Genomic DNA, 23345 nt, shown 5'->3' with positions numbered 1-23345 from the left:
TCCAAAATCTGAAATTATCCAATGAGCATTTCCTTTGAGAGTCAGACTAGTGCTCAAAAGGTTTTGGATATGGGGGAATTTTGGATTTTGGATTTTCAGATTAGGGTTGCTTGATCTGTAGTAACAATAGCCAATATTTACTGAGGGCTCACCACAAAACAGATACTATGCTTAAATATGTTCATATTTCACAGCTGAAGAATCTGAGACACCAAGAAATTAAAAAATTTATATAAGATTGCATAGCTAGTGAGGGGAAAAATTGGAATTGAACCCAGGGGAGCCTACTCCAAAGTGTACCCCCTGAACCCCTATGCTTTCCTTTTAGCAGTAACTCTGAAGGACAATAATGCTCTTAGTTAGAAATTAGTTCATTTTGCAATTTATAAATGGCAGTACAGTTATTTTTCCTCTTCCTTGAGAAAAGTACTTGAGATATCTAGAATTGACGGTTCCTGGTTTTTCCTCTGAAAGTACAGGGCTGGGAGCCAGAAATCCAGGCCTGCCAACTATGGCTTTAGGTAAGTCCTCCTACTCTTCAGTTTTGTTAGCTGCAATATGGAAATGATTGTCTATTCCAACTTCTTATAAAAATGCTCTGGAGAAACTGGCTCAACAATGTAAGCTACAACACCTCTCCGGTATCCAGTTACCATGGATGTCAGGTACAAGTGAAAACGGTAAAAAAATACGACCAGCGTGAGTCAGAGTTTTTAACAAGCCAAGCCACCCCCTTGGTGTTCAGCACTGGAATGCTTTCCTTATACGTAACATTCAGCCACAATCAGAGCCAGGCTTGGAGACTCTGAGTTCCACAGGGAGCGACAGCTGCAGTCAGGCTGCGATCCTGGAGAGCCCAGTGGCTCCTGTGTGTGTGGGCAACCCCTTCTTGGAGAAAACCTGTTAATATTCTCTGCTCACAGACATGACTTCATGCCCCAAGCACACGGTCTCTCCAGTTTTCCAAGGGCTGAGGGCCTCACTCCCTACTCTGTAACTCTAGAAAGAAGCCCCCGGGGTGTCTGCCCACTCCAGAGAGGGACCGTAACAGGAAGTCAGATGGGCAGGTTGCTGGAGTTTGGAAGACACGGGGCTTCTCCCAAGAGTGCCCTGAAAGAGACTAGCGTGGACAGGGTCTAGGAAACACTGAGCAACCCAAGCCCTCCCCTGCCAGCATCACTCCGGCCAGGTCCTCTCTTCTACACTAAGCAACCAGTGGACACAGAGACCTTGGAAGGGCCTCCAGGCCTTGGCCTGGATGCAGAGGGCCCTGAGAAGAGACACAGGTGGCAGTCAGTCAGACCACCCTGTCGCCCTGTCCTCATTTCCTGCAGTTGGATCCTCCTGTCCTGGCCTGGGATTGACCAACCCCCTGGCTTGGAGGTTATGTCCGATCTTTATCACAGGGAGGGAAACTCGCTCCATCCCCAAAGAGAGAGAACCAAGGATGCCAGAAAGGAAAGCTTCCCCCAGAAGATGGGACAATTTCCCTTACAAAGTCTGGCAGTCATCTACCCCGAAGCAGGGACCTAAACAATGTGTCTTCCTGGGGTTCCTCTCAGAGAGGAGAGTCAAGGCTGGAAGGGCTTACTTCTTTAAGAACCACTTGAATGTGCCATGCCAGTTTAGGACACTCTTTAACAAAGGGGTGATAAGAGTTCAATGGACTGATTTATCTGGAACCTATTCTGAAAAGGAAATACCCAGATCAATGAACGGTGCCCTGTGACAATGGAGCGAGATTTTCCAAACACTTGGCCTGCTTGTTTCCTAAAGTGCTATCACCTCACACCGTGTGCAGTGCAAATCCATAAACAGTACCCTAGTGTATTTTTCTCCTTGTTTTATTGCTGGAGAGCGGGTATCTTTCTTATTTGGAAAATTATTCACTAAGGAAAAAAATGTCAATTTCTACAAACATGTCTATTGCTCTTTCTATTTATTTTATAAGACATATTTGAAGGAGAAAAAAGGTACCTGACTTCACAAGGACTTCTTGTTGCCACTATCCAGAGAGGCAGCACTGGGAGACAGAGCAAGCACAGACCTGGCTGTCAGCAAACCTGGGTTCCAGGCCGAACCCCACCAGGAGGAGCTGAGAAGCCCTGGCTGACTGCCAGCCCCAGGTGCTTATCCACGGTCTGTAGTTTCCTTATTCTGCATGGTGCTAAGTTTCTATGATGACCCACTTCCCTGAACTTTGAGCATGGATTTTAAGTGCTTTACCACCAACCTCTCCGGGCTGCCTTAGGGAAGGGAGATGTGGTGGACGAGGAACGAAGGGTGGGTAAACCCATATCATGCCCTGTGACACCAAGGGCAAGCAGGAGGATTCAGGCCCTGCTGTGGCCTGCTGTTTTCCCTGCCCAGAATCCACTTCTTTTTCTCTATTGGGTAAAGGGAACTCCTCCATTCTCAGCCCATGTGGTTTGAGAGGGCTGACTCACCTCCAGCTCCACGGTGGGCATGAAGCCCAGGCATATGCCCGCAAGCAGCTGTCCACAATGACAAGTTCAAGGATGGGCACGAGGTCCAATATTGCCAATAAGAGTTAGGCCCGGGGCATTAGATGGATCTGTTGCGATGAAAGAAGCATGTTCTACTTCTGGAGTCACTCTGGAAACGGAGCCTAGAGCCACTGGCAGCCGTTTTATCACATGGAGAAGAAACCTGCCTAAGAATGGAGCCAAAGGAAAGCAGGGCCAAGAGATGGCTCCAGATTGAACTCTGGTCACATCACTTGAGTCCCTGAGACCAGTATTAACCCTTGACCTTTCAAGTATGTTACTCAATAAAGGTCTGTGTTGCTTCAGTCAATTTGAGTAGGTATCTGTGATTTGCAACACGAAGAGTCCTGATAGACATGTCCATAAAGATAGGACATAATGAAAAATTCCTCATATCTCAGGCAGTGTGTGTATTGTTTGGTTTAGATTAGAAACAAAATCAGGAATGTGTGTGCGGAGCCAGTTCAGCCTCCGGCTCAGCACAGGAATCTCCTGAATAAAACACACAATTCTGATTCTTGCCACGATAGCGGTTAAATATGACATGAAGGACGGCTCACTTTCATCTGTGGAAGTCTATTCAACCTTTTGATGTATCCAATCATGAAGGTTTTTATGTGGAACTGACATCTACAGCTGTGAAATGGCTATCAGCCTTTTGTTTCTGGAGAAACACAGACTGAGGCTGCTGCCGGGGAGGTTTCCATCTGTAGCTCCACGCAACGGCCCCTCCCTCGGACGGAGCAGGGACCCCTTCCTCACACCTGTAACTCAGGTTTCCATCAGAAAGTCATGAATTATTACTGAGAGGCTTGACTCTGCCTCTCACTCATCTCTTTTGCCATTTTGATTTCTTCTGTCCCTGAGTTTGATTAGGCAGGCTTAAAAATGTTTAATAATGTTTCTTATCTTTCTGTTTCTTTCTTCTTAATTCCTTCTGCAACCACTGTGGGTTATATCCTAATTTCTCAGGCCTGATTGTATCAATAATCTGCCTTTTTTTTTTCTGTCCTGGGATTCCCCTCTCATTCTACTTCTGCCATAATAATCTCTTTAAAATGCAGTGCAGATCATACCTTACCCCTGGCCCCAAATCATCCTTCGACTGTTTACCAACTTAACCCTGACATTCAAAGGCCTCTATACTTGTCCCCTCTCCCTCCCCAACAGTCCGAATCCTACTGCCCACTATGCCCCAGTCCTCAGACTCCATCACAGCCCCCTGCCCCGCCCAGCTTGCTAATCCCTCCCCACAGTCATGCTTTGTGCATGCCTTCCCAGTCCCCATTTTTCCTCTTCTCCATTGATTACAGCCTGGTCTTTAAAACCTAACTTAAATTCTTCTTTCCTTACCAGTTTAGAATGACCTCTAATGCACCCACTGCAAATACCACTTAGTTGGCATTTAGTCACATGCTAATTTTTATTGTAATTTAAATTGTGAGGTCTATGAGTCTTTTCATTTATATTACAAGTTACATGGGGGCAGTTACAGAATTCTTAAACATTTTGAGTGACGGCAGAGCCCAGGACTGTGACGGCTGGCCAATGGATTATATTGAGGTTATACTGATAGGTTATATTTTCTTGTCTCAAATGTCCTTGTCCGGTGCATACTTCCTGGAAACCATGTGGGTAGAAAGGAGCATTTCAGTTTTATGTCAACGGCAGATTCCTCTGCTTTTTCATTGTCACAAAATCCCAATCTTGTCCAAGTGTCACAGGCCCTGTGGGGGGCCCAGGGGAGGGTGCGAATATCAATTAGTCAGAGATCCAATCATAGTAATTCACTTCTTGGCCATGATTGGCTTAGGCATGAATACAGAATGCGATTTTGACTAAGAAGCTGCAAGAGGAAATGTGTTGGCAGATTCTGAAAAAGGTTTTACTCCTTCAAAAAAGGGACAATATGAAGCGAAATTTTCTATGTTCTCTTTTGGATGTTGCTGTATGAGAATATGATGCTTGGAGCCACTGCAGCTATCTTTTAAGGGGAGATGTCTAAGGACACTGAGGACAGCAGAGACGGGGAAAGAACCTGGGCCCTTGATGACTTTGTTCAGCCTTGAACAAATTCTGGAAAATCCCCATCTCCAGACTTCTTGTACTATATTTCATCACTGTTGAGATGGTTTATTTTTTGGTATATCTTAACATGCTGAAATTAGAATGCATCTTTTATGGTATGTCATAGCTAAACTGGTAGCATTTTTTCCTTTCTTAGTGGAACCTAAAATAATTGAGTGTTTTACAAAGAGCCACATCTAAGATTTCCTGAAATGTGGAATGTCCTTATTGTTATCCATCTTTAGTAGGTTTTCTGCTACTCTCCTCTAAAAGTATCCTAACTGACACAGCTCTTCTCCTCGCAGGAGGATGCTGTGTGGGAAGAGTGTTTGTAACAAGAGGCAGCACAGCTGCAGGCTGGCCCTTCTGGAGGATGTCCCTGCTCTGAGTGGGGCCTGCACTCTCTCTGTCCTGGAAGAGACTCTACTCTTCTTGTGATTTAGAGCAAATGACCGGTGCAGGATGCTCCTCCTCCCCGCCATAGAGGTCACCACAGCCACTGAAGCTTACTCTATGGCTGGTGCAGATCCTAAAAGAGCCAGTCATATGGGGGTGTCCCCTATAATGATGATGGTCTTGGGCTTTTTGAAATTTACAGTCTTAGTCCATTTAGCTGGAGAATGAGAAAAGGCCACAGGAAATGCTAGAAGTAGGTCAACTAATCCCAGGGCAATAATGCTCAGCCCCTACTAAGAGCACTGCCTTGCGGGTGGAGGCTGTACCTTACCCTACACTCCTCACCCCTTCCTACTGTGGCAGGGGCGGAGCTATTGCCCCTTCCCGCTGGAGCCTCTTCCCAGGGGTAGCCCTCTCATCTCCTCTCCCTCCATCTCTCCCTTCCCTCCTTCTTCTCTCTCCTCTCCTCCTCTCTGCAGTCCCTAGTCATGGAGAGACTGAGATTAGCCCCTTCAAACCTGTATTTTGAGTTATGTTTTTTCCTATACAATTTAAAACATAAGATCAGAAAATAAAGTCCTGCAGGGGTCCTGTGTCACCCCAGATGGGCTAGTGAATGACACACTTGTGGTGTAACCACTTTACTCCAGGGGCAATAGGGACTTTTCTCATTCTTTGAAATAAATTTTAATTGCATTTCCTTGAGACTTCTTTCCCTGAAATGAAGCACAACAGGCTGCTCTTACTGGCTCCAGCCTCCCTTGATTTTGGAGAGTGGAGGAACAGGCCGCGTGAAGGCAAGGGGAAGGGGTCACAACAGCTTCTCTACCTGTCTCCAGCACACAACCAGTGCACAGGGGCTCAGGGGGGGCTCCTTTCAGCCTCTTTCCCTGCCCCTCTTCCCTCCCGCTCCCACCAAAGTTTAAGTGCTGCTTCTGCTCTAAGCCTTTGCACAGCCCCATCTACTCCGAGCTGGAACTTAGGGAAGCTGGAGTCACTCACCCACATAGAAATACTCTGGGGACTTGTCCTCTGATGATAACTCCTTTATGGCACCTCCGAACCGAAACCATAGTCCAAAAGCAATGACGGCCGATCCAGCCAGCTGGAAGGCAAACAACACTGTGTTTACAGTGGAAGGGGAACGAGCACGCACAGATCCGAGAGCAGGCTCCAGGCACAGGATGCTGACAAGGTCACCCCTTTAGAACTCACTTAGACCACCCTTCCCATTTTATAGGGGAGAAAATGAAGGCTCAGAGAGGTGAAGTGACTTGCACAAAGTCCCTCAGGCCCCTGATGTGACATTGGATTGGGTTTTTCGGATTCTGAGAGCAGGGATTTTCCATGATGCCAGGCTGCGCTGTGGTTATGGGGCACACTCAGCACAGCCAGGGAGGTGTCTCAAAAGCAATATTCCAATAACATTCCCTCTGGAAGGCATCTGCCCCCTGCCTTTTTGTCCCTTGCTGGGCACGTCGGATCTCTTCACCCACACCACAACGAGAGGTGGCTACGTCTCAGCTGCCAGGTCACCAAGAACAAGATGAACTCCAAGACCTCAGGGAAATCCACTTTTCTAAATGGGAAGACAATACAGCAACCTCAACCTCAGAACCCACCCACACCTGGTGAGTGCACAGTCTCCAAATAGAAAGCTGTTTTAGGGGCACCCGTAACCCTCTCCCCCTATCCTGTATGGTCACTGCCCTGACTGGGGATGGTTTTGCTGGTAGGGAGATAGCCCAGTCTTTTTTTTTTTTTTTTTTTTTTTTTTTTTTTTTTTTTTTTTGGTTGCTATTTTGAGTTTCCATGGAAAGTAAGAAAGGAAAAAGTAATTTTCTGAAAAAGCATGGTCTGTGTGCTGTGTGGCTCATGGAGAGGCTGAGTGGCTGGCGCAAGCAGTGGCTGGGCAGGCTGGCGGCTGGTAGAGTCATCATCCGGCTTCCTTTGCTTCCCTACTCTGAAGGCTTTTGTGAGGCTCAGCATGGAAGTTGGAAGCCCTTTCTGCCATCTCAGGACTGTCACTGCTGCGTGCCAGCAGGCTCTAGCCACGGTGTTCCCTCCCCACCAACACCGCTCTCGAATTTCACTGTATCAATCCATCAACAGATATTTACTGGGCACCTTCTGCGCTCAGGGCACCATGGGAAAGTAAGCAGAGATATAAAAATAGCCTCCTAATTCTGCTGGCCCATCTAGTTGCTGTTGGGCTGCCCTCGCCTACCACTAAATGAACAATTTAGAGGCTTCCCCTGCCCAAACAGAGCAGAGCACACACAGATGCTGGGAACAGGAGCACGGAGGATGGAAATCAGAGGAGCAGAGGTCTAAAAGGCAAAATCACACCAGACACAGCATAGTCCTTTTTACACAGGAGACTTCTATCTTGCCAGGCAGCTTATAAAGCACCCGGAACTAGCCTTCTGGACGATCTGGTTGGATTTCTATGAGGACTCTATCCCTCTTCTCCTTCTATCCCCCAAGGCCAATTCCCTTTGCGGCCAGTTTCTTCAGAAAAGAGGTGTGATTTCAGTGAGGAAGAGTCAGAGGGGCAGAATTCTACCAGCTGGACTCTCCCTTGTGGAGTAACTAACAGTTTCTGGCACTTAGAGGAAAGCACTAATTGGATAATGTGAGGGGCAGCTAAAGGAACCGGGATCAATCAGCTTTTGAAAGACGTCTGCGTTAAAAAAAGGCTGGCATGGCATGGAAACATACTGAAAGGAGTCTTGCTAAAACATTAACAATATCTTTTTAGGGCAGGATTTCAGGTGACTTTTTTCCTTCTCAGTATATTTTCTGAGTTCTCTGCATTAAGCGTGTACTTCTCTTGTGGCTTTAAAAATATATTTTTAAAGTGTTACACTGTAGTTTCTATATTCAATCCAGAAAAAGTGGGGAGAGTCTTCTTGGGCCATGCTTTAACTTGGGAGGACACCAGCTTTGAGGTCCTCGCTGTTCCTGTGCAGAAAAGAGAGCAATGCCCTTGGTCAAGCACCTAGGTTCCTCCTAGGAGCACTTGGAGGCTGCCTGGGACAAGTCTGCCCAGCAAAGCGTCTCAGGCAGCCCTGCACGCCCTCATCTCTGTGGCAACTTGATGGAAAGACAGAGTTTCCAAATACAAAGCAAAACCTATTGACAGAGGCATCGGGCCAAAGCCAGCAGCCACCGAGCAGACTGTGGAGGAGGTGACTGGTCCCAGGGACACCCTACCGCGAGGCCACAGTTTTGGAATCTCTGTACACAAACTTTAATTTATAGCTGTCTGGGATTATCCTCCCAGACGGAATACATGTGTCCAGTTCTGGCACAGATGTGTTTGATGCATAATGGAAAATTAAAAGAGAGGTTGCAATTTAAAGCCATAGGGCAATTGGGAAAAAATCTGCGCTTGCTCATCCATGCCCCTAACCCCAAACCACACGGGTTTCCTCCTGGGTCGAGGAAACTGCGGCTTAGCTGAACGTCATCACTGTGTGGAAGGGAATCCTCCCAGCAGGCTGCTGCCGGCTGTGTCAGGGATGCTGTGGGGAAGGACCTGGCCAGGGCTGATGCTGCTGTGACAAGAGGCAGGGTGATCACTGCTTTGGAAAGTGGCATCGGCACAGACCACACAGCCGTTTGGTCCTTCTGAACTCACCATTCCTGTACGATTCATGGAATGCTCTGTGTTCACTGGGCTTTGGTTGGTCTATCACACACTAGAAATTGCTTGAGAAAAATTCACACCAGTTCCAGTCCAGTCAGGAACAAAGTGAGCACGTCAGTGTCACTAAGTTCTCAACACTCCCTGTATTCCATAGAGCTGGAGCAAATGGTCTCCCCAGTGACCTGAAGGAAGTCTTCGAACCTCTGTAATCTTAAATGTTAACCCAATGAGGCCAAAACTGCCTCATGCCCACATTTCCCTCTTCTCCCTTTAATCTCAACCACTCTTTTGCATTCAGACATAACATTGCACCTCAGCCAATGTTAAAACAAATAAGAAATGAGAGGCTACCATTTTTTTAATGGTTCCTTCTTCTGCCCCTAGCCACATCTTTCCCTGTCTTTCTTCTTTGCATGTTTACTAAGAATAAACTATGGTCCAGGCCAGGTACTGTGCTCAGTGTTAGGGAAACGATGAAGAAAAAGACATGGTTCACAGTCTAATGTGGTAGATAGTCACATAAAGTACTGAGTGCACTATAATGCAGGAAGTGTGCTGAAGAGGAACAGCGTGCACACTGCCAAGGGACTGGAGCAAACTGTAGCCACTGGCATGCAGGAGGAGTCATTAAATTTTGATTTACATCTTGAAGAATGAGTAAGAAGTCACTGGGCAAGGAAGGACTGGCAGCAGAGGCAAACTCCAGGCAGAAATGGCAGCACAGATGTGCATTTCCTTACCTCGATGCTGTGTTTGTTAAGGAGAGTCTGGGGGAGGTCGGAGGTTCGGGTTTAAGAGCGTGTGGGGCAGACCATGACTCGGCTTCTACTTTGCTTGCTACCATCTTGGAAAGCCCATAGCAAGGTCTGCCTGAGGGGAGGAGGAACAGAAGCCCACATTTTGATGGAAACCATCAGGAACATGAATACTACCTGGATGTTAGACATAGCAAGGAGCCAAAGGCAAAGGCTTGAATGGCTGAGGACCAGAGACAGGACACCAGGGGAGTGGATGTGGAGAGCTGTGAGAACGATGAGGTCACTGTACCCATTGAAGAAATTTGCTGAGGGTTGGCCTGCTTCCAGGACCAGTGCCAATCCCCGTGCCTTTGGAACAATTACAACTAGAAACGTTGTTGTTTTTCAGAAACGGACTTTTTCATACAGAAGCAAAAGTTGGACTTTGATGTTAATCCTTTAAAATACATGTATTGAACACCCATTATGAGTCAGAAGCCAGGGTTTCAGACATGAGGAAAGTCCAGTCCTTCTCCTGGGGCTCAAGGAGACGCTAATCCCCACTGGGTGGCCCAGGAGGGGATCCAACCCTGTGGGTGGGAAGTCAATCCAGAAGCAGCCCACCAGAATGCACATGAGAAGATGCCAGAGAGTATCATTTTTTGAGTCCTCCCTCCCTTTTTTTTGACAAGGTCTCACTTTGTCGCCCAGGCTGGAGTACAGAGGTGCCATCACAGCTCACTGCAGCCCCAACTTCCTGGGCTCCAGCGATCCTCCACCTCAGCCCTCCAAATAGCTGGGAATACAGGCGCACACCACCACACCAGTTAATTTTTGTGTTTTTTGTAGAGACAGGGTTTCACCATGTTGCCTAAGCTAGTCTCGAACTCCTGGACTCAAGTGATCTGCCCACCTCAGCCTCTCAAAGTACTAGGATTACAGGCATGAGCCACCACGCCCAGCTTCATCATTCCTTTTCTGAGGACCGGTTGTATGTGAGGTACTCAGAGAATGTGATAAAATAGTATTTAAGGGCAAGAGTGTGCCAACTATTAAAAAGAGGATGAGAAAAATAGTTTAAAAAAAAAAGAGATAAGAATGCAGGGAAAGGAACAGATAGTGACAATAATTCCGAGTCATTAAATAGGGGATCATCAGATATGGTTATAGTATGTATTGTCATGGGCAAGTTCTTTCAGTAGCTAACCATATTTCAGAGAGTTTGGAGGACACAAAATTGCAAATTGTAAGCATATGTCTTTAGTGAAAACAATGTGTGTTCTAAAACTACAGAAACAGAAGAAGGACTGAAAACCTGATTAGAAAGCATTTCAAGCAAAGTGGATGGACAAAAAGTTTTCTTTAATAATGGCTATCTGCCTAAAACAAGTCACCGTGCATGAAGCAGAGCTTGCTAATAGATTTCAATTTTATTTTACTGTACTTACTTCCATTTTCCTGGGATTGCTGATGAGATGTCCTATCTTGAGGACATATTTTTTCATTTTTAAAAAAGACAAGTTTCACGAATTACAAACATGGTTCCTAGGGAGGCGCTGTGGTTGGAGTGGGTGGTGCTGAGATGCAGGAATGCAAAGATCATTCCCCATTCTGGGCTCCCCCAGTCTGCCCAGCTGTCCTCCTTTTCCCTGAAGTTAGCCAACCAGACCACCAAGAGCAAATACCTGCTATCCACTTTCTAGTGACTAAACCCAGCAAAAAAAGCGCCCACTTTTGGGGTAAGAAACATCATTTAGGGAAGTTCTAGATAGCATGTGCACTTATACCTAAGTGGGAATCACAGGTCCTGGCCCTCAGATGCTCCAGCTACAGTTTCAGATCCTTCCTGCCCCTGTGGAGGTCTCTGTTCTTGCTGTTCCCTCCTCCCCCTCCCCCTAGCTGACACCCATTCACAGCTCTAACATCAGTTCCTCAGGGAAGCCTACCATGGCCTAGATAGGTACCTTCCTTTATATCTCACATCATGTTTTCTACTTAAATATGTCCATTTTTTTTGTAAATTAAGGTCTAAGCTCTGTGAAGGCGGGGACAGGGTCTATATAGCTATTTCCCAAACATAATCCCCTTTGCCCTGCAGAGTGGGCTCCCAATAGACATTTGCTAAATGAGTGAATGGAGGACCTTCACAAAGATGCTATGGACTGAATTGTATCCCACCAATGTGCAAAATTAACAGGTTGAGGCCTAATCCCCAGTGTGAGGGTATGTGGGGATGGGGCTTTGGGAGGTAATTAGGTTTAAATGAGGTCACGAGGGTGGAGCCATCACAAGGAACTAGTGTCCTTATAAGAAGAGACACCAGAAAGCTTGCTCTCTCTCTCTCCATCACATGAGGACACGGCAAGAAGGTAGCTGTCCACAAGCCCTCACCAGGGAGCCCTCGCCAGAACCCAACCTGACCTCCGACCTCTAGCATCTGACCTCTGACTTCTAGTCTCCAGAACTGCGAAAAATAAATTTCTGCTTCAGCTACCCCACTCTGTGGTACTATTTTTTTTTAATGTCAGCTTGAGCTGATTAAGACAGGCTGACAGGAGCAATTGCGAACAACCTCCTTCACAAGTCTCCAAGGGAATACTTCACAAAGTGCTATTTTCAAACTCATCTGCACCTGGGAAACACTGCAGATACCTTGGAAGGCACTGTGTGAACACATTGTCGAATATGTTCAGCAAAACACTTGCCCCAGAAACAGAAAACAAAACTAGAGCACGTAGTATCAGTTCTGTGTTTTCCTAAGCCTGCAGAAATGTATGTTGTGCACCATCCGTGGACATAAAGAAAAAATCTACACAAAGTAAATCTACACAATGTATATATGCCTTCCACTGGCAGGGGCATATGAACACAATACAATTATGGTGACACACACACACACACACACACACACGCGCGCGCATGCTGCACTCAAATGAAAGAATGAACAAAATCAGTTCTGTATTCTGGCTTCTCCAGGGTGAATACCAACTCATTTGCAATTCTCTTCTTTGGGATGAAGTCACAAAATTGGAAATGATGCTTCAACCCTAGAATTTTCATTAAATGCTTTTAAGCTAATACTTGCTCTTGGTGGCAATTCTCATCCGCATTGGAATCACATAATGAGCACTTACGATTCTTGATCTGATTGTAAACCCCATTATGATACCCCATAAGGATAATGGAGTCTCACCCTCTTAGCAGGCAAAAGTCAGAAGCACATTTGCTCTGGAAGATGATCTGAATTTTCTCAAATAGGAAAACCGGCTCCGAAGATTTTTATTCCGTTATGCAGTGAAAGCAAGGCAAGGATTCAGATGGCACTTCTTCAAAATCAAGGGTTTTATCAGAAAAAATGTGAGAATTGAATGCCATACGACATCCACATCAAATAGTCTCCGAGGCACCTTGCTACCTTAGCCTTCATCAGGACCAGGTGAGTGGGAACGGAGAGGCAGGACTGTGGCAGCATGTGATGATAAGGCTGTGTTAGTTTGGAAATGCATGGCAGCTTCTTTAGGTACTAGTGTTTCTGATCTCCCCATTATTTTCCTCATACAATTTCCTAAGAAAAAGCTCACTCTAAGAAAGACTTCGTTCAGGTAAGAGTATATTTTACAATCAACCAATGCTTAACTCTCTGCACTGATGGAAGGGTGCTGCAATTCAGGCCACAATAAAATCAGGAGCATTCCATTCATTTCTGGAAAGAACAGTGGGCAACACATTTGTGCCAGAGGTACCTTCAGTTTGTTTAAATTGTTATAAAGTTAACTTGCATGGGTCAACCAACATTGCTGGGGGCAGTTTATAAGTGCTGGAGAAATATAAGCTCAGGGGAAGGAAACTAACTTGGGATGAAAAGCTTGCTGCAAATGATAGAGCAGATAATTTACACATAGACAGTGGAAAGTGTGTTGTTTATTCAGTGATTATACATAATGTCTTTTCTCTTAAAAATATAGGGGGAAGGAGGAGGAGATTAGGGAACATCAAGAATTAGGAGAAAGATGATGGCTGTGTAGTTTTCTTGCTTTTTATTTTTTTGAGACAGGGTCTTACTCTGTTGCCCAGGCTGGAATGCAGTGGCCTGATCACAGCTCACTGCAGTCTTGACCTCCCAGGCTCAAGCGATCCTCCCACCTCCTCCTCCCACTACAGGCATGTGGAACCATATCCAGCTAATTTTTTAACTTTTTTTGTAGAGATGGGGCCTTACTTTGTTGTCCGGACTGGTCTCGAACTCCTGGGCCCAAGTGATCCTCCTGCCTCAGCCTCCCAAAGTGCTGGGATTCCAGGTGTGAGCCACCATGCCCAGCCTATGTAGTCTTCTTTATACAGCAAAGTGAATGTCATAGACTACTGGCTAAGGATTCCAGGGATCAGATGGCTTACTCAAATGAAGATCAAATATGTACAGAGCTAAAATCCAGCCTACCAAGTCACAGAAGTGAACTGAACTCAATGTCCGCCTTACTTACCTCATCAAGGGGATAAGCCCAGGGAGGAAAAAATGGTCTTTTCTAGGTTCTCTGGACTTCCTCCTTGGAACACCCAGCTGGCTCTCATCCTAGGCCTGCCCTCTGCATATATAATCACTTCTCTTGGAGGCCACAGTGACTACTGTGACATCTCATCTATCTAGAGCTTTACATAAGCAAAGACAATACATTAAACACAATTTATGTATAGTGGTTGGGAGAACTACTTTGGAGCAGATAAACAGAATTCTTAATTATTGATCAATAAATATGATCTTCATCCAGTTTTAGTTGTTACAGAATGACAATGGTTAAAAAGATGTTTCAAGTAGAACTAAGGCTAGATTAGAAAAGCCAAAACAATTTGTTTAGTAAGAAGTTAGCATGGGTGGAATCTAGCAGAAATTGTGAAAGTCTAGCTTGGTGCGCTATAGAGATTTTTCTTAAAAGCCATTTTACGAGGACCTGTTCGAGGTCAGGAAGGTGCAGCACTGGTCCGTTCACACAGGGCTAGAGAGACTCTGGCGTGAGCAGGGAGACAAAGTCAGCTCCCTGGATGAGTGACAGCAGCCTCCAATGCACCCCTGGCCATGCTCAGCCTTGCTCTGCCACCTCGGTTAATAAGCTGACTCCCAATCACCATTATAACGTGGGGGACAGAGCTTGGTACACATCCTGGAATGTCTGCCAACTGCTCTTCTAGAAATTCACCTCTTCTGGGTGTTCAGAGTGCATAACGATGCCCTTAGGGTAATAAACACATGCGCGCATACAGTACTTAGGTGTAAAGGAGCTGTAGTGGATAAAAATGGGGGTTCTAGGCATTTGGGTTTGAATCAGGCTCTGGCACTTACTGGTCCTATAATCTTGGGCAAGCCACTTAACCTCTCTAACCCCAGCTTCCTCATCTGCAAAGTGAAGGTACTAATAGTGCCTCCTAAAGAGACTAAATGAGTTCATGTTACACACTGAGAGCAGTGAGTGCCTCACACTTCGTGTTATTATGTTGGTAGACTTGCTAATGTTACCTTCAAACTGAAAGCTTAATCTTCAAGACAGGAAACATCGCTCCCACGGTTCCAATAATGTGGTCTGCTGCAGCCGTCCTCTACTCATTTTTATTTTAGATCTACACTCCCTCTTTCCATGACAGCTGGAATTCCTTTCGGTTTTTTAAATCTTCTATACTAGAAAGTCAGTGGCCTTTTGTGGAAATTATGTCTTCTCTCTTTAATGGTTTTAAGGCCTCATAAGAGAAAAATATGAATAGATGTATTTATGAGTGAAAGAATAACTATATTTAGGCTAGGGCTGTCAAGTAGAACTTTCTCCAATGATGTAAATGTCCTATATCTGTGCTTTCCAGCATTGTGGCCATTAGGCACCTATGGCTATGGAGCTCTGAAATGTAGCTAGTGGGACTGAGAAAATGAAGGTTACATTTCATTTAGTTTTAATTAATTTAAATAGCTACATGTGATCGGTAGCATAGTCCTCACATTGGACAGTGCAGGTCTAGAATTCACAAGCTCGTCAGAGCTTCAACCTTCCTCTCTGATCGTCTGTAAACTTCGAGTGGTTACGAGTATAGACTCTGGGGACACATACAGAGACACAGCTCTGCCACTGGCCAGCTCTGAGACCTGGGCAAGTCTCTTCAATGCTTCAGACCCCTGTTTTCTCATATGTAAACTGGGGATGATAACTGCTACTATTTCATAGGGTTGTCATGAGGATTAAATTAGTTAATAATAAAATGTGCCTGGGAAAGCAGCCGGCACATAGTGTACATTTATATAGTGCTTACTGTTCTTCAAATTTTTGCTCCTGAAATTAATTTTTTTTTTTTTTTTTTTTGAGACGGAGTCTCGCTCTGTCACCCAGGCTGGAGTGCAGTGGCGCGATCTCGGCTCACTGCAAGCTCCGCCTCCTGGGTTCACGCCATTCTCCTGCCTCAGCCTCCTGAGTAGCTGGGACTACAGGCGCCCGCCACCGCGCCCGGCTAATTTTTTGTATTTTTAGTAGAGATGGGGTTTCACTGTGGTCTCGATCTCCTGACCTTGTGATCCGCCCGCCTCGGCCTCCCAAAGTGCTGGGATTACAGGCTTGAGCCACCGCGCCCGGCCGAAATTAATTTTTTAAACTGTCTCTTGATATATACCCTTTCTCAATTTCCATCTTACTTTTCCTCTGCCTGAAACTGATCAGCAGTGTTCCCAACCTCTCTCCTGCTTCTTCTCCCATATGCCTTAGTATTTTAGGCATCTCTTTGTACCTGTGTTTCTGGAATGCATCAAGACTAAATCTGACACTGAATATAATCTCCCTGATCACAGACTTCACATTTTCCAAGTTGGTAGCATTTCTTATACCTTATATTCTACATGTTCCAATAAATTAAAACAATCAAAAGAGCATAGGGTTTAAAGTCAGAAGACCTGGGACATACCACCTACTGTGCCTGACTTTCAGCTTTCACAACTGTAAAATGGGAATAATTACACTATTTCACGAGATTGTTGTGATTCATGATCAGGTGGGATAATGCATATGAAAGCACTTTGTAAACTGAAACATCGTATGAATGTTAATTAGCATTGTTATTTTTGTTCCCAATCAAATTCAAAGAGGATGAAAAAGGCAGGCCAAGGTAACCCGAGGTAATTCATCTGTAAGACGTGCTCCCAGGCCAGCTGGTATTTCCATCTTACTGGCAGCATTCTCTCTTTAATTCCTTAGCAACCGTGACATGATTTGTTTCAGTGCTCAGTATAGCATCACTTGTTTTAAGGGAGCAGCTTCGCAATATTAACTGTCAAGGTTGGGGGATAGAGGTTACGTTCTCTTTTGCCACACATGGTTGAAGACCCAAAGATACTTCATGGCTGATGTTCTAGAATAACACGGTGAGACGCAATGAACAATGGACGGGTGGCCTCCCAGTAATTCCAGAAAGCATCAAGTATTCGCATAAAAAAGAGACATAATAAAGGTAAAGTGGTAACTGAAATTAAAAGAACGGCCAAAAACAAGCCAAGTGAGTAAGCCAAAAAGTAGGGCACACCCTGCTTCAGTCAGAAACAGTGCCACTGCTGAATCTCTGATCTCTTCAGACCACATCTAAAACAGGGGTTCTCAAAGCATGTGCCCAGACCAGCAACACAAGCATCACCTGGGGGCTTGTTAGAAATGCAGACCCACTGAATCCGAATAGAGCTGAATGAGCTCCCTAGGTGATCTGTACGCACGTTAAAGTCTGAGAGGCGCTGATCACCAAAGGTTTTCCCATTGCTCTTCCTTGGCCTCCACTTAGTAGCACAGAAGCAGGAAAGGAAATAAACGGATCCTGCTCCAAGGTCAGTGCACACAACTCCCTTAGCTGCAGCCATGCTTAACTCTATTAGGTGCTGAGGGACTGGGAGAAAGGGGATGCCAAAAGGACATAGTCCCTGCCCTCAAGGAGCAAAGACTAAACAGGGAATAAATTCTAATCAAAGGCAAAATGGAGGCTAAATAAAGGCATGAGTGCCTCAAGATCAAGGACTGTGTCTTAATCATCTTTGAATTCCCAGCACTTGGCAGGGAATTGTAGAGGAAGTGATCTCCCCTTTTGACTCCACGCCCTTGATAAACTCCGACTCTTGCCACCTTGCTTCCTTAGTTGGATGTAAAACACCTGCCTGCTTCATCGTGCCTTTATGAACCTCTTGGATTCTAGATTCTACTTTCCCATTTGTACTCCTAGTATTTAAAAACAATAACTACTACTATCTTATGTTATTATTTACTGTATGCATGAACCATACTTAGAACCTTACATATATTAACTCATTGTATCTGCACAAAGTTCATAGATTGATATTAGTACTTTAATATGTCCATCATACAGATGAGAGAATGGAGGCTCAAAGAGGTTACACAACTTGCCCAAAGTCCCCTAGGTAGTAAATAATGGAGGCAGGAATAAAGTCAGGCAGTGTGATGCCAGTATCCGCTGCCCAGGTTTTCGATTCCTGGATTTGAACTGCCACACTGCATAGGTCTGACCGAGGTCTACCAGAACCCTGGGACCATAGCTGTGGCTTCTTCAGACTGTCCCCTCTGGTAGACTCCCTGTTCCTCCCAGCAATGCCAGGTCCCTCTCTAGGTCCACACTAGGGGACACTGGCCCCTGTTGCTCTCTTTCCACCTTAACAAAAATCAGAAATGAAGATTCTCCTACAGCGAAGCTGAGAACATTCCTATCTGCCTTATGGGCTGGTCTCCAAAGGATACTTTCTTGAGGTATTTTTTCCTAAACCAACCTCTCTGACAAGTGATTGCTCTGAAGTTACTGTTTGAAATAAATTTGGGAAAGAGGGGAAGGTGACCTCTATAAGATTCATGTGAGTCAAACTTCTTTGACTCCCAAGCCTGCAAGACACGGTCTTTCTTAAACTCACCTGTTAGGCATCTCCAAGTGAAAACCCAAAGCTGTATTAATAATGGTGAGAAGGAAAGGAGGGCAACTTCAAACTTGCCATATATGGAATCTGCTTTTCAACAATGAACAGCTCTGCTTCCTGTGGGTCAGTACTGCTGAGCAGCTAGTGCAGCACAATGATAGGAAAACGCTGACCATACAACAATAAACCAAGGAATAAACAGCGCCCAGGTTTTCCTTTAAACCAACATATGCGGCTTGGTGGGGGTGTAGTGTTTTATTTATATTGCTATGCAACGTAGGAAAAAAATAAAGGTGATTTCAATGAAAGGCACAGGAATATGCTGTGCTATCTGATCGCGGGTCTGAATTTAGACATGACAGATGTTGGGAGGGGTTTCACCTTAGACATCAACCATGATAAGAGAAATTAATGTAGTGGGGTTAATGGCTAGGCTTGACTTTGTTTTTAAAAATTCAGCGGTGAGTACAGTCAGTGGCCCTGGGCCAGGGAGTACTGTGCTGGCTCTGGCAGGGTCTGGTTGGATGTTTATGAAACCAGGAGCACAGCCTAGGGAAACTTAAAGCAAGCTGCCAGAGGAGGCTCCAAATTGATCTGTTAAATTGCAGATCACCAAACGAACCCTGCCCCGCCTCTGTGCTTACCTCTGGCAAGGTTGACTGGAAGGAAGTGCTGTCACCCAGGGAACCCCGTAACTCAGAGGGGCAGGCATGTGAGCTTCTAAGGGCGTGTGTGTAAATGTTACACTGTAGTCACAGCTAAAGCCTGGCCTTCCAGGAAAACTATCCCCCACCCCTTTCCCAGACTTCCCACAAAGCCCTCCAACCAGGAGAAAACAACTTCAGAAACTAGAGTGGAGCTTTTCTGGAATCAGGTTCCCTCAGTTACAGTGAAGGCAAATATCTAGATACTTTATCCCACACAGCTACTTTCCCTTAAGTCATGAGGTGCCTGTTTCAGTTGCCACTTCGCTCTGGTTGCTGCCTCCGCCCCCACCCCCATGAAACTGGGGGAGAGGAAGGTCCTTCAGTTCCCACTGCATGCCTTCTATACGCCACGCACTATTCTAGCGCTGGGGATACAGCTATGAGCAAAACAGAAAAAACAAAATTCCTGCTCTCAGAGTGTTTTAAGTTCTAGTGGGGGAAAATCCACAAGTACAAATTGACAAGATAAGGTATAGTTATCCTCAAATGAAGACAAATTGCAAGTCACTTGGCAAACTTATATACTATTCCCCAACATGAAAAGAATCAGGAGAAAGAGAGCTAACGTTTATTAAATGCTTCCTATGTGCCAGGCACTTGATAACAAAAATAATAGTTAACATTTTTTGCATATTTCCTATGTCCTAGGCTCATAGGAAGTTGAGGTGACATACTTTACATATTCCCTCTTAATCCTCTCAATATTTCTGTTACTCCAATCGTACAGATGAGAAAATAAGCCTAGAAGCAAGAATAACTTGCTCAAGTACACCCTGTTTGTGCAGGCACACCCTGCTTGGGATCTCTGCACTCCAGCCTGATAGCTTTGACAGTCAGATGGTGGCACACACTCCCCCTTGCTCTGCTCCTCTGCTGGTGGATGGTCAGTCACCCCCTCGCCTTTGCCCAGCTTCATTCTACCAGTCCTTCCAGGTTCAGCTTAAATAGCTCCTTAAGGAGAACTTTTCTGGCTTCTCATGATGATTCTGATCCTTTCTCTAAACTTCTTACTTAGATCACATATAGAAAAGGTCAGATCTAACCTCACTGGTTAACACATTCAGGCACTCAAACATTGCATGGCTCCTACTTCCTTTCCTTACTGTGTCTATGGTCAACAGTGTGATACTTGTCACTTGATTCCACACTGTCTTGTTTTTGTGTTGTTCCATATCCCTTGGTCTCGTTTCCTCAGTGAGATGAGCAGCTTAGGGAACTGTGTTTATATTTATACATTATTATTTGTTTAATCATTGTTTAATAGAGTGGGTCTCAAATTTGAGCATGGATCAGAATTATGTGAATGGCTTGTTAAATTAGATTGCTGGGTCCTTCCCCCAGAGTTTCTGATTCAGCAAGTCTGGGATGAGCTGAGAATGTTTTGTTCATTTGTTTGTTTGTTTTTGAGATGGAGTTTCGCTCTTGTTGCCCAGGCTATAGTGCAATGTGGCACCATCTTGGCTCACTGTAACCTCTGCCTCCCAGGTTCAAGAGATTCTTCTGCTTCAGTCTCCCAAGTAGCTGGGATTACACGCACCCACCACCATGCCTGGCTAATTTTTGTATTTTAGTAGGGATGAGGTTTCATCATGTTGGCCAGGCTGGTCTCGGGCTCCGCTCAGGTGATCCGCCTGCCTTGGCCTCCCAAAGTGCTGAGATTACAGGCATGAGCCACCGTGCCTGGCCCGAGAATGTGTATTTCTGACAAATTCCCAGGATATGCTGACGTTGCTGGCCCAGGAACCACATTTGAGAACCACTGGTTAACTGAATGTACCACAATGCTTAAGAGAAGGTAGGCGGCTGGGTGCGGTGGCTCATACCTGTAATCTCAGCACTTTGGGAGGCTGAGGTGGCCAGATCACGAGGTCAGAAGACCAAGACCATCCTGGCTAACACGGTAAAATCCTGTCTGTACTAAAAAGACAAAAAAATTAGCCCGGCGTGGTGGAGGGCACTTGTAGTCCCAGCTACTTGTGAGGCTGAGGCAGGTGAATGGCGTGAACCCAGGAGGCAGAGCTTGCAGTGAGCGGAGATCGGGCCACTGCACTCCAGTCTGGGCCACAGAGCGAGACTCCATCTCAAGTAACTTAACCAATTTGAGCCTCTGTTTCCCCATCTGTAAAAAATGGGGATAATAATAGTATATGTATATCAGGACTCTTGTGAGGATTATGTGTAATAATGAATGTAATATGCTTAGCACTGTCCCTGATGCATTGAAAACATTCAATGAATGCTTCCAACTATTACTGGAAAGGCTGATACAATATCAGGCACTAAATAAGCACTGAACCCAGTTGAAGAATTCCTCCTCAGGCTTAAAACTTCTTTTGAATTCATAAGCAGTGAGAACGAAGGGTGTCACTGTGGCATGACATCTATAATTAACAGGTTCTGAAATTAAGCCAGATTCCTAAAAAATACAACACAAAGGGTCTTCAGAAACCCCTCTCCCCATAGTATGCTTAATGTAAATCCCCACGTGTACAAAGGCCATGTGTCTCTTTAAAGTTCAGGGGATGTCTGGGAGGAACCTCCTTCACACCTTCCACTGCTGAAGGATACTGAAGAGCTTAGAGTTGCTGGAGTCATCCAGGCATCTGAGCTAATGGGTTGACAGACAAAAGCGGAACCCATCATTCAATAATTAATTACTTGCAATCATGGGACTACAACTTCCCCCAGAGCAGATAGGACAGCCACCTCCTCCAGCCTGGTAGTTTCAAAGCACCCAGGCCCTGGCTGCTCTCAAACCTCTTTATCCAAAGCAAGAGCTACGTTTTCCCTCAGGGTCTAGCTAAGCAGTTACACTGACTGACATTCTCTTAAGAAAGCCCAAGAGGAAATGTGCAGAAAAGACAATTTCCAGACCTTGTCTCACAGTCCTCCAGGGCCTGGGACAGGGTATCCAGGGATGTAGGTTTGGTCTAGCTGTATCCCTGTCTCGATAATATAGGAGACAAGGGTCAAGATCCTATCACTCTGTGAACCATGAATCCTGGGAATGCTGTCAGTTCAATGAAACCCTGCAAAGTTGAATGAGATCATCTCTGGGAGGATTAGTATTTAGCAGAGGCTGCGGCTGGGGGTTGTGGAGAGATGCTGCTGCCCTTTGGAAGCCCTTCCATTCCCCATCCCCTTCTCAGAAGAGCACCCACCACCTCCTCTCACCCAGCGGTACCCTTACCCTGATGCCCAGAAAAACGATGATCCCCCCACCACCACAATGTTCATTCCTATCTCCAATTTCTTAAACAAAACCTTCAGAGCCAGGTACTCTGTCCACACACTCGAATGGAGCACCACCCCAGGCAGCCCCAGGGCAGGCGTTTCTCTCCCAACACCCTGGCCAGGCCCTGGTTCCAGCTGGTAGGCAGAGTGAAAAGGGGGTGTGTGCACGGGAGGCTGGAGGGGAACAGGGACCGCCAGGGCCCCAAGTCCTCGGTGGGGGGAGGAGAGACTGGGTTCCCGCACCTGGGGTCACCAGCTGGGAGATAAAAACCAAGGCAGGTGGTGTTCCTTCCAGGAAAGGGCCACACGGTGTATCTCCCCTTCTCACCCTTTCTCATTGATCAACCTTCTGTGTTCCCGTTCTCTCCCCTCCAGCCCTCCCCTCCCTCTTTGTTTGCCTTCTCCTCGCCTCCGCGTTTGAGCACCCTGCCCTCCCCACGAGCGCGACTCGGATGCCGCAGTCAGCTCCCCGGGGACCCCGGTCCCGCGCCCGCCACCCGGCCCCCTGCCCTGCCCGGCCCTCCCGGCTCCTGGTCTCACCCAGAAGAGCAAGTTGAAGCCGAGCAGCAGGTACTTGATGCACCGCAGGCCCCCGCGGAAGCGCCCCATGCTGCGGCCCGGCGGCGGGATCCCCAGTCCCCAGGCCCGCGCTGCGAGCGCCGGGAGCGGCAGGCGCCGGCGGGGAGGGGGAGGAGCGGGGAGGACCGGGGCGGGGCCTCCGGGGGGCGGGGCGGGGCGCGGCGGGGAGGGGCGCGAGGACCCCAAGCGGCCAGGCTGGCGACAAGTGGGGGCGCCGGGGGATGGAGATCGAGCGGCCCGAGGGAGCATGTCCGCTCTTCCCCCGGACCCAGGGACCACCTTCCTTCCCGCGCGTGGGCGCACCGCTGCTGGTGGCTATCCGAGCACCTGCAGGGCGTGAGCGCCCACCGGGGACTGGGGACCCATTTAATCAGCGCCCAGTGCGGAGACTGGTTTGAGACCCGGGCGATGCTTGAGGGATAAGCACTTGGTCTCGTGGCTATGGAAATCTAGGAAGGTGAGACCTCGGGTAGAAGAACTAAGTGGGGTCCGAGGTTGCCCCGAAGCTGACAGGACCCGTGGCGGGGCACCCGGCTGAGT

General features: G+C 46.6%; 1 protein-coding gene across 5 annotated transcripts in view; it reads right to left on the bottom strand.

Moving 5' to 3' along the window:
- The window catches only part of TSPAN2 (tetraspanin 2), a 43638-nt gene extending 20732 nt beyond the window's left edge, over positions 1–22906 (bottom strand). For 4 of the 5 annotated variants that reach the window (XM_073998323.1, XM_005542228.4, XM_005542230.4 and 1 more), the window contains exons 1-2: positions 22767–22906; positions 5973–6075 (exon numbers count right to left, since the gene is read on the bottom strand). In XM_073998323.1, the coding sequence (XP_073854424.1) occupies positions 5973–6075; positions 22767–22835 (172 nt within the window). In that variant the 5' untranslated portion in view covers positions 22836–22906. The remainder of the gene's footprint in view (positions 1–5972; positions 6076–22766) is intronic. The other variant, XM_073998317.1, reaches the window with a different exon arrangement.
- Positions 22907–23345: the final 439 nt, after the last annotated feature.

Source organism: Macaca fascicularis, chromosome 1 (genome assembly GCF_037993035.2).
Source record: "Macaca fascicularis isolate 582-1 chromosome 1, T2T-MFA8v1.1".
Taxonomy (NCBI): domain Eukaryota; kingdom Metazoa; phylum Chordata; class Mammalia; order Primates; family Cercopithecidae; genus Macaca; species Macaca fascicularis.
This window is presented reverse-complemented; position numbering and strand designations above follow the sequence as displayed.